At 43.0% G+C, this 11,871-nt stretch overlaps 2 protein-coding genes across 3 annotated transcripts in view; one reads left to right on the top strand and one right to left on the bottom strand.

The window, feature by feature from the left end:
* The window catches only part of engase (endo-beta-N-acetylglucosaminidase), a 22,722-nt gene extending 18,061 nt beyond the window's left edge, over positions 1-4,661 (top strand). For both annotated transcript variants that reach the window (XM_080447128.1, XM_080447129.1), the window contains exons 12-15: positions 307-406; positions 1,748-1,859; positions 3,659-3,862; positions 4,419-4,661. In XM_080447128.1, the coding sequence (XP_080303254.1) occupies positions 307-406; positions 1,748-1,859; positions 3,659-3,862; positions 4,419-4,658 (656 nt within the window). In that variant the 3' untranslated portion in view covers positions 4,659-4,661. The remainder of the gene's footprint in view (positions 1-306; positions 407-1,747; positions 1,860-3,658; positions 3,863-4,418) is intronic.
* Positions 4,662-6,464: 1,803 nt separating this feature from the next.
* The window catches only part of scpep1 (serine carboxypeptidase 1), a 12,838-nt gene continuing 7,431 nt past the window's right edge, over positions 6,465-11,871 (bottom strand). Inside the window, 6 exon segments of the mRNA XM_080447140.1 lie at positions 6,465-6,672; positions 8,085-8,248; positions 8,987-9,124; positions 10,506-10,536; positions 10,538-10,615; positions 10,617-10,621. Coding sequence (XP_080303266.1) covers positions 6,610-6,672; positions 8,085-8,248; positions 8,987-9,124; positions 10,506-10,536; positions 10,538-10,615; positions 10,617-10,621 — 479 coding nt within the window. The 3' untranslated portion in view covers positions 6,465-6,609.

Genomic DNA, 11,871 nt, shown 5'->3' on the forward strand with positions numbered 1-11,871 from the left:
GACATATGAGGTTTCCACCCGACCTGAGACGATATGTGCTGGAATCCGGTTAGAGATGCAGTGAAAGTCACACGTACATTTTTTGTGTGTGTGTGTGTGTGTGTGTGTGTGTGTGTGTGTGTGTGTGTGTGTGTGTGTGTGTGTGTGTGTGTGTGTGTGTGTGTGTGTGTGTGTGTGTGTGTGTGTGTGTGTGTGTGTGTGTGTGTGTGTGTGTGTGTGTGTGTGTGTGTGTGTGTGTGTGTGTGTGTGTGTGTGTGTGTGTGTGTGTGTGTGTGTGTGCGCGTGCGTGCGTGCGTGCGTGTGCAGCCACCAGTACGTCTCCTAGAGTTCTGGATACCAACCACCACTTGGTTAAACAGCTCTCTCAAAGGTGTGGTCAGTGGAATCCAGACAGCTGGACTGTCAGGTGAGTCACTGAGCAACTACTGTACCATCTCCTACCTCCTCCACTGGGCCATTCAGAACACCCAGTCAACAATGGACCACAAATCATATTAAGTATCCGAGGGAGATCCTGACTACAACGGCAAACATGAACACAACACATGACTCAAAACTAGCGTTGCTCAACTGGTTTTACACTTACATTTTGCTCAGTCAGGATCCACCCAGTATATGTAATAACAAGGCATTCCTCTTGGCTTGCACTACTGGAGTTTTAAAGATCCCAGCTGATTTTGAGATTGGATTGCATCACACACATAGGGAGAAATATAACAGATCTTCTAATCTCAAACATGCACAAGAGTACAAGATTTGAAAGTAATGGTGCATCACACAGGATATTATGATTATTTGTGCCCGGCAGAGCAAATTACCACCTCATCCCATGGAGCCAGTTAAACTGGCTGTTGTAATGCTTTGCCACGTATATATCGACAAGTCTTTCCTCCATCTCTCCGCTGTCTCTAACGCACCTGTACAACAGGTTGTTTTCTTTGTGGTCGCCATGTCAAACGTCCCCTCATTCGTTTCATGTCTGTCTCCTTGTAGACTTGTCTCTTTCAGCTATTGTGGTTGCTCGCAAATCCAAGGACCCCCAGGTCCCACTCTAGGGTCAGGACAGTAGTAACGTAATGATCCAGATTTGAAATCCTAAAAATATCAAACATGGGGTGGCGCCCGATGCATCTGTGAGCAGATAGGGAGGTTTAAAGCAAAATAAAATCTCACGACGATCTCTCTTGTGAAACGGTGTGAAAGGAGCCCGCCCCGCCACACTAGCGCTGACTCAACAATTAACAGTTAAACAATTAGCACAGTATGTAACATTATGATGTTTTAGTAATCCTGCTGTTCTACATACTGCCGACCAGGTGAAGAAATCGACAGCGCGAGGCTTTATAACCGTTGCTTTTAAATTGAATATCCGAGACGATTAAGATTTCATAAGATGCTTCAGAACATATTGCTAGTATGGCCACTTTAAAATGTAGATCGGCTATTTCCCATGGGATATTTTGTTTGTTTTTGTCCCAATTATTTGATGACCGGCTGCGGTTCCGGTAGGAGACACAAAGAGTCTCCTTTGTGTCTCCTACCGGAACCGCTGCCTACCGGTCCGCTGGTCATCAAATTATTGGCTTAGGAATTCGACAAAAACAACAAAATATCCATGAATTGAAGTCTCCATGGGGTGACTAATCCATAGGAAATAATACATTTTTATGGTGAACTATCCCTTCAAATCAGTCGCGCTGACTGAGAACTTTTAATCTGTGTGTCCTGTGGGTGGCGCTGTGGGCAGGTGTTCCCAGTTGGAGCTGCTTGGCTGTGCACTGAGGGAGGTGTGTGTGATCATACAGCGGGAGGGTGAACCTCAGGACACGCCCTTCAGCTGCCGAGTGGGAGAGTTCATGGTGAGGTCACTTGACATTATATAATAATAATTAGTATATAGCACCGAATTCCTGACGTCACTGCCAGTAGAGGGCGCTTTCCGCAGGTTCATGGCTTTACCTTTTGTATTGATATCCTCATTGGGGAATCTTAGATCGCTTCATATAAGAACTGTGTTCCAAAAATAAACACACCGCCCTGGCGTTTTTACTCGTATGGATATGAAGCATCGACTGAAGGTGTACATGTACACATTTACCCAAAGAGTAACACAATATAAACACTAGAAACGAGTCAAACAACCCAAAGACTACATTTCCCATGAACGCGGCTGCTGTGGGGACAGTGATTTCAGACCCGGAAGTAGTAGTTCTTAAGACTTTTAAGGCAGAATTAATTCCATTTTCGCCAGAAACAGGCTGTATCAAATATGAATGAATATCATAAACGATGCAGAGCCACCCCCCTGACAAAAACGCCAGGGTGGTGTGTTTATGTTTGGAACACAGTTCTTATATGACGTGATCTAAGATTCCCAAATGGGGATTTCAACACAAAAAATAAAGCCACGAACCCGTGGAACAGGCCCTCTAGTGGCAGTCTAGTGGCAGTGACGTCAGACTTTGGTGCTCTATAGCAGCCTATAGCAGCCTACATATTGTATGATGACCAGTGGTTTTCTGCTTGGAAGGAAAAGCCATGACAAAAAAGCCTTTACATGTAAACAACGCCAAGTTTGGCATCACAAACCAACTCAAATGTGGGTAGACAATAGAGGGTGATGCCCATTGATATCCCTTTCCTTCAGGGGGTTGAACACAAAATAAATTATACAACACTATATGGCATAACACATTAATTCCCCCACAACAAATAACTTCATATATATTTTTTATTTTAGAGTAGCCAATAATTTTTTACCCACTCGCGACGCGTTGTGAGCTTGTAGATCTGCTATTTTCAAAAAGCCAAAGTATAGGGTTGAAGTGGTTAATGTATATTTTGTAATAATATTCAATCTTCAAAGTAACTAAAGTTTTCAAATAATTGTAGTGGAGTAAAAAGTACAACAGTAGTCTCTGAGATGTAGTAAAGCAGAAGTAAATGTATTGAAAATTGGAAATATTCCAGTGAAGTAAAAAATGCCTCACAATTGTACCCAAGTACATGTACTTAGTTACACTTTACACCACTGATTCGGGGAAGTGATCTACTCTGTCTTGCTCTTTTTCAGTGGTGGAAAGTAACTAAGTACATTTACTCAAGTACTGTACTTAAGTACAACTGTGAGGTATTTGTACTTTACTTGAGTATTTCCAATTTCCAATACTTTTACTTCTACTCCACTACATCTCTGAGGCAAATATTGTACTTTTACTCCACTACAATTATTTGAAAACTTTAGTTACTAGTTACTTTTCAGATATAAACTATGATATAATGAAACATTCATTAACCACTTTAGCCCTATTGTATACCTAGGCTATTTGAAAATAGCAGATCTACAAGCTCACAACGCGTCGCATCGCGACGCGTTGTGAGCTTGTAGATCTGCTATTTTCAAATATTTAGTACTTTTACTTTTGGTACTTTAAGTACATTTTGATGCCAATACTTTTGTACTTTTACTCAAGTAAATTTTTAATTCTGGACTTTTACTTGTAACAGAGTATTTTTATATTGCAGTATTGATACTTTTACTTAAGTAAAGAATTTGAGTACTTTTTCCACCACTGTACCCAAGTACATGTACTTAGTGACACTTTACACCACCGATTCGGGGAAGTGATCTACTCTGTCTTGCTCTTTTTCCCGTCAGGTCCTGGACGAGGCCAGTCTGTCGGCGCCCCTTCAGTCGGTCCAGGGCGTTTGCGTCTACGATGTGGTTTGGCTGCGGGGCGTCGCCGGCGGCAGCACTTCCCCGGCGTCGTCGTCGTCGCCCTCCTCCTCCTCCGCCACCAGCCTCCTCCTCAACGCCACCCTGCGCTGGAGCTACCCGGCCCGGCTGGTGCGTCACTTCAAGGTTAGAGCCATATGAAATCCGTTTTATTTTTTTCCCCAATTCCGTTTTATTTTTTCCCAAATTCTGTTTTTTCCATTTTAATATTTCTGAATTCTGTATTTTGCTTTTTTTTACACCACTAACAACATTAATCAGAGTTTATTTTTAATTCACGTGTGTTAATTGTGTTACCCATACAATCAGGTCTGCTCACGTCACGTTTCAACTGCGCAGACGCTAATGGCCCTTGTTGTGTTATACGCAAAAATGTTCCCAAAAGAATTCGGTCTGAGCATGCGCAAAATGGCGTCGCCCATGTATTATTATTTCTATCGTCTCTAAGACTATTTCTACGTGGATTTTATTGTTTATAAAGTAGGATGTGGCCATGCAAAGTGGTGGTGTCCCATGGATTTGTAAAAATTTGCGGTAAAAAATTTTTTTTTACCGCGAATATTTTTTTTCTCTCCAAATTCTGCAATATTCCGCGTTTTATTCCAATTCCATTTTTATTGGTCATTTCCGCGATTCCGTCCGCGATTCCGTTAACATGGATTTCATATGGCTCTACTTCAAGGTGTACTGGAGACGTCTGCGGGGGCCGGACCCCCGCGTGCCCCCGGGGCGGCAGCCCGTGCTGGTGGGCCGCTCCTACTCCAACCTGTTCAGGGTGACGGAGCTGCCGGTGGCCGAGCCCCCGGGCCTGATGGAGCTGCTGGTGGAGCCGGTGACGCGGGAGGGCTTCGTGGTCCCGGAGAGCCACTGGGGGAGACGCAGCCTCAGCTACACCGAGGAGCGGAGGGTGGAAACATCATGAGGGGACAAAAAGTCTCAAGTTTTGTCTGCTTGGGAAATCATTTCTGGCAGTGGTTTTCAAACCTTTTTTCATGCCAAGGACCCCTAAATTGATATACATTTGGCCCGCGGACCACCATTTGAAATGTTTTGTGCCAGGGAGGGACCCCCCAGAAGCAAAGATATCAGTTAATTTTCGCTTTAAAAAATATATAAATATTTACAAAGATATGCAGACTTTTTCAAGGTTTTTCAAAAATAGCAGATATACAAGCTCATAGCGCGGCACCGAGTGCCGCGCTATGAGCTTGTATATCTGCTATTTTTGAATAGCCAAAGCTAAGCGGTTAAAATGATTGTGACGCTCTTGTTAACTCATTTAGCTGGGGACCCCCTTGGTACTCCCTCAAGGACCACTGCATTATGGGACGGCAATACAGCAAAACGTGTGTGTCTGATTAACTATGCAACATGTATTCATATTTTCCTGTCTATTATGTATGTATTTGATGTTCTCGATATTCTTAATTAGGATCCCATTTTACATATGTTGTAATCATATAAAAAAAGGTGCTATTTGGGTCCCCTTGCTGGTTAAACCAGTTCAAGTGGTCACCACTTAAAACTATGCTATAATTTAAGTTCATGAGCATGTACAACAGATTGCCCAGGGGACAGCAAATGAAAATCAGACTTTTTTGGCTAAAAATATGGCACATTGACATTACAGAATAGTCATGTTCACGCGCATTTTCCCTGCAAAAATAAATAAACCAATTGTTCCAAATTGTGATTAAATACACCAATTTCACTGGTAGGCCTCTAGGCCCTCAGGTCTGCTGAGGCCAACTGCCTCCATCTCTGAATTTTGTCTGAGGTAGGACTTACTCTGACTCAGTGTATTGCCCCCACCAATTATCTCTGCCAGGAGATAATGAAGGGCCCCTTTATATAATCCATCCATGTGGGCCTGGGCCCCGACAGGCCCATTCAGGTGGAGCGCACCTTTCTAGTTAGGTTTTGACTAGAGATGGTTAAGGTTATGACTAGGGCCATGGATGGAGTTACGATCAGCCAATCTTACCAAAGGAATCAGGTTTTGTACCAGCCTGAGGAAGCGCTGTACGAGTTGCCACAGAGAAGAAGAAAAAAAACAAGCCCTGTCTGCAGCCTCTGATTGTTCAATGGCACCGTCCATATAGCATGGCTTTGACCCATTAAGACCGGAGGACCTCATGTCCAAAACTGTTACTTTTCAGGATTTAAAAAAAAAGTAGCAAAAGTAGCAGATCAATGAGCTCAAAACACCACGCTTCGAGCTTGTAGATCTGCTACTTTAGGTACGTGTGACGCTGTAGCATGATCAAGTAGGGCATTAATTTACAACAAAAAAAAAAAGATGGAGAGGATTTCCGCCCGACAGCAACGAAATGCCTGCTAAATCTTAACAGTTTTCTGAAAAAAACCTATGTTGCTATATTTATATGGCTAAAATGACAGATGCTTTCCAGGTCCTGCAGCGTTCTCATGTAGGTTGATCACTGTTGCAACAGAGGGAGATTCATGGGGAAATGGATTGAAAGACGGAGCCAAGACTGCTCACAACAACCAACAGCCAGACTTGCAAACGTGTACAGTACAACTTGTAACCAGAACAGCGTGTGAGGTTCCACAGTCAAGACATTGGATGAAGGCTCATTATATTGCTCCATATCGACTTTAATACTTAGTAATTATCTCCTGGCAAAATCCTCTGTCACTTCTTTCAAAAATCATGAAATGAGTGTGTTTCACAGATTGGTTTGAACAAGGAGAAATAGGCACCGGCAGCATTTACAAAAAGAAAATGGCTTTATTGTTCCAACAGCAACAATTTAAAAAGGATGTGATTAAACGTGACAATTTGGTTGATCAGAGCGTTGATTTGTGATTGTCATAAGGCATTCCAGCTGCCATCGGTGAGACGTGAGAGATCAGGCCTGCTGTGTCACCATCCTCAGCATCTGTAGAGCCATGGGGCCCTGGTCTGATGGAATCTGTCAAAACAAAAAGTTATCACATTTAATTTGAGTAATTGGTTGTAGTGATGCATATAATAGCTTGAATTTATATAGCACCTTTCATCAACCCAATAAACCCTTTACATCAAAAACAATGAACAACTAACAGACAAATGAACAAACAAAACAACAAACAACTATATGCCATAAGCCTGAGAGAATAAGTGTCTTTTCAAGGCTGCTTTAAAAGAGTCCACTGTTGGAGCATCATCCTATTGGGAGAGAGTTCCACAGGGTGGGGAGGGGCTGCCACACTGAAGGCTCTGTCCCCAAAGGTTCGCTTGTTTGCCTTGGGGACAGAGAGGAGGTCTAAGTCTGTGGACCGCAGGGTCCGTGACAGTCGCTTTATGGAGTAGGAAGCCAGTGCAGTTGTTTACGGGTAGTAGGGTGATGTGCTGCCAAGGCTTGGTGCAGGGTGAGAACTCTGGCAGCTGAACTTTTGGACATACTGGAGCCTATTCCAGGTACTTGTTTGAGAGCCCAAACAGGACTCCATTGCAGTAGTCCAGACGGGAGGTAAGAAAAGCATGAATGAGGGTCTCAGCCACAGAGTCGGAGAGTGAGGGGCGGAGCCTAGAGATGTTCTTGAGGTGGAAAAGGCAGATTTAAAGTGCCCAAGGAAATGACCAAGATGCAAATGTTTCTTAGTTCCACATTGGAACATGTAAAATTGTCTTTCTTCAAGATGTCTATTAGGGAAAGTAACTAAGTACAGTTACTGTACTTTGTAACTTGTTTCAATACCATATGGTTCTACTCTACTTATACCTCAGAGGCAAATATCGTACTTTTTACTCCCACTTCAATCGTCTTTAGTTCCGAGTTACTTTGCAGATTTAGATCATCATTACAGATTTCGATTATTACTACAAAACATGCATTAACCACATAGGACCCATTTTATACATTGGCTATTCGAAAATCAGCTCAATGGTCTTGTGGTTAAGAGTATCCGCCCTGAGGTTGGGTGGTCGGGGTTCGATCCCCGGCCGGGTCATACCAAAGACTATAAAAATGGGCCTCGCTGCTTGGCACTCAGCATCAAGAGTTGGATTGGGGGTAAGTCCCTGTGACATACTAGCGTCATGTCCAGGGGGTGTACTTGTACATCAAGCTGCCTCACGCTACAGTAATAAGTGATAGGCTCCTGCCCTATCGGCCACATGGCTCTTCAAGGCTTACTATTCAAAAATAACCAAACTACAATGAGGCGTTGTGAGCTTAAAGTTTGACCATTTTCAACTTTGGTACTTTTTTTCGTTCACTCAAGCAACATTTTTAGTACGGGGCCTTTTACTTTTACGTAACAGATCATTTCTACATTATGGTACTGCTACATTTACTTGAGTAAAAAAACAATGAGCATTTCTTCTTGCAGCACTGTTTACCATGTGTCCTGCTTTGAGGATCCAGTAGAAGGAGAAGTTTTTGTAGGTCTTGCAGAAGGCTCCGGTCAGGCCTGGGGAGGCGGGGTCATCCAGTGCTGTCCATCTCATCTTGTTAAAGGCCGATAGCCCTGCCCACTTCAGCTGTTTGACCCACAGCTCTTGACCTGAGAGCATAGAGATGGAGCGCCACAATGCATTCAAAGCATATTCTATTCCATTTGATCCTGATTAAGGTGATGCAGTCATTGTCCATCGTCAATGCTTTTGGTCTAATTATATAATGTCATAAGGAAGTTCCCCAGTATGGCAGTGATGCAACAGGTACGAGATAATTACGTTTGAAAGTACCCAGAAGCAGACTTGGTAAGACGGAGGCAATGCAATATGGATAGTCCATTTCGCACAGTCAGAACTATTATGGATTTTCTTTTTTTTGCCCCCCCCCCTCCTCTGTTTAAATGTAGATAATCATGTACAGTGTTAAAGATGTTACTAATTCTGTAATGCTTACGTTTTTAACCACATTTTGAATGCATGAACATTTCAAGCACTACTCTTAAAGTCAGTAAGATAAGCACTCTTATTGACCATTTAAGAGTAGCAAGTGATATTGCATTGATATTGGCCTTCCTGTTATCCAAGACATCAAACTTTGTCTTGAATAATATATATATATTGGACAACCTTTTTGTTGAATATTACATGTTTACCTATACTCCAGGTTTGGGGTTTACCTCCCAAGCATTTGCACGGCCACCAAATGAAGCACCGCTAACCACGTTTAACTGCAATCAACAATACGGTTGGAAATGTATCTTTGACCAATCAGATTGCTTGGCTACCTTGGTGTGCAGCACCTTACTACAACCACGTGGATACAGTTGGACATAGAAATGCAATACCCATGGTGTCCACTATGAGGTCCAGCTGTCCATTGTAGACGGTAACGTTGACCCCAGCGTCCAGCAAACGATCAACAATGTCTATGACGGGACGCATGAAGTCTCCGGCCATGTTGCTGAACACCTCCTCAGCCTGGGCTACACACACACACGGGGAGGAGGGGGGGTTAATGTGACAATATCGGACAGGTACACTACGAGGAAGCAAGGAATAACAAAGTTTTAAAGTCCACATGAAATCGTAGCATCTAACTTCTGTATATGCGACATATTTCAGTGTGAAACAGACATAACTTTTGGGAGGAATTCTGATTTCAGACGTTGAAAAGTGGGCGTGTTGTAACAAACAGAATTACAAAAGTTGAAGACGTGAATGCCATGGGTGAATGCCATGACAATATTGGTTGGTTCGAGCCTACATATGCACGTGTCATATTTGTTTTAAGGGGAGGCCTACATCGTTAAAACAGGTGCACTATATCACCGGAGGGGTGTGATCTATTAAAGGGTTGAAAAGGGCCGTTTTCATTTCATCTGGACTTTAAATTCATCAACAGAGAAGAACGGTGCAGTGTTGCAACCTGAGAGCAGGCATGAATCTGAAACGTTCGATGAGAAGAACTGAGAAACAAACTGCTCTACTATTACACCGATTCAGATACTATCTGCATATCATATACACACACACACAGCTCCATGTACCATCTGCATATAATCACTGTCGGGCGGGAAAACCTCTGTGTTCCAATGGATCCAATGTAGTTATTATTTAGTCACAAGCTCTTGTTAACACTTTGGTTGGTTCAATGTTCAGAAGATCCACTGACAAACTTGAACACTTAAAAAAAATTGCTGATCTACTAGCTCAAAATACATTCCGAGTTTGTAGATCGTCTATTTCTGCCACTTTTGTGTACACTGCAGTATGACAAAGTACTGTAGGGCATTAATTTAACCCATTAAGACCTGGAACGCATCGGTGTCACTTTTTGATTTGAGCTAAAAAGCATTATTTTACACTTTGGCTATTTTTTCAAAAATAGCAGATCTACAAGCTCGTAGCGCGGCACTCGGTGCCGCGCTACGAGCTTGTATATCTGCTATTTTTGAAAAATCGTGAAAATGTGTGCAAATCTTTGAAAAAAAATTAAACTAAAATCTTTGCTTCTGGGGGTCCCTAGAACATAATATTTTGAGATGGGGGTCGGCGGCCAAATAAATATAATTTTGGGGGCCCTTGACATGAAACAGTTAGAGCACCACTGATAATAGAAACGTATGTTTTTCAGAAAACTGTTGGGATTTAGAAGACATTTGTAGAATCGGCTTCAGGTCTTAATGGGTTAAGAAAATATGTCAAATAATGGAGATACAAGGTTTTTGCCCCACAGCAACGATATTAAATACACACTGCTTCATATGGATATCAAATACACACTGCTTCATATATATACTATGCCATCTGCATAACAAGAGAAAATGGAAGACAAGATGATAATAAAGAGACATGGCCTTGTACCTCCCCAGGTCACGTTATGGGGGATGATGCCCCAGCTTCTTCCGGATGGGCCCGTTCATCAGCTGTGCCAGGGACTGGCGGTGCAGGGGGCGGATGTGACGGCGCAACGAGCAGAGCTGCTCCCCACGTGACAACAGAAAGCAGAAGAGAATCATCACACATGGTCACACAACTGATTTCACGATAAACTCTCTTCCCATTTTTACACGTGTTGGTCGTCATGACTAAAGATCCCTTGCGATCCCTTCAGGTCTGGGGTCATCTCTGGGGGTGGGGTGAGTGAAACCATACAAAGGACCTGTCTACAATCAGTTCTCTTTCTTTTCCTAAATTTAGAGTAGACAATTTTTTACCTCTTTTTCGCCCCAATTTAGTCGTTATGCCAAGTGATTCCTCCCCACAGACATTTCAGTAAGGAGCCCCCTCCAGGAGGACGTAGGGCTTTCTTTCTACTCCTCCCACCCAACACTACCCGCTGACAGGTGCCGCCCCAGCCCGTAGGATTACGTGCAGTGACCAAAAAACATCTTGGCTGTACTTGCAGTCCTCTGAAATTCTGAAATGTCTATTATCTTGTAATTTATTTATTTGTGTTAAAATTGTATGCCATGTTTACTGTAATCAGGGCGTCATTGGAAAAGAGAGCTGGCTCTCAACCTTCCTGAATAAATAAGGTGAAATAAAGAAAGTCAATGAAGGGGATTGACTGGAGGAACCGCATCACTTAGTTTAGCAAAACACCCTCTCTCATGTATTTAGCTCCTTCCACAAACAATGCAGGCATCTCTAGAGGAGCTAATCACACAAAGCTAGACACACGAGAGAACGGGTGGTTTACTAATTCATGTCACAAGTAGAATAAATGGTAAAAAATATACCATTATACCATGTCCATATACCATGTCTGAATTTGCTGGTGTCAACATACAAAGCTCCTTATCTGTCTGTTGTTCAAGGTATGCCACATCCTGCCGCCTCGCTGTTCTGTGTATGACGTACAAAGACAGTCGTTTTCAGCTGAACAGGGAGATAAGCTCCCAACATTCTCTTCAATATTTCTCCTTAAATGTATTTCGGATCGTACGAACACGTTGCTTGCAGGAATCTGCCATTGTATTGTTACTAGAAGTTCTGCCCGCTACGCGGGCAGAATTCTAGTCCCCCCCCCCTACCCCCCCCAAAGAAAATGTCGTTTGGGGGTACAAAATCATGGGATAAAAAAAATAAAAATAAAAACCCAGAGGGTCTTCCCCCCCCCCCCTTAGGGGTCCCTGGAGACCCTGGGGTCTCCAGGCCGTGACCTACAGACACTGCGAAGGAAAACTGTGAAGCCACAGCCACGCATGCAAGATGTTGCACATGAATT

Source organism: Gymnoscopelus braueri (assembly GCF_963280865.1).
Source record: "Gymnoscopelus braueri genome assembly, chromosome: 13".
NCBI lineage: Eukaryota > Metazoa > Chordata > Actinopteri > Myctophiformes > Myctophidae > Gymnoscopelus > Gymnoscopelus braueri.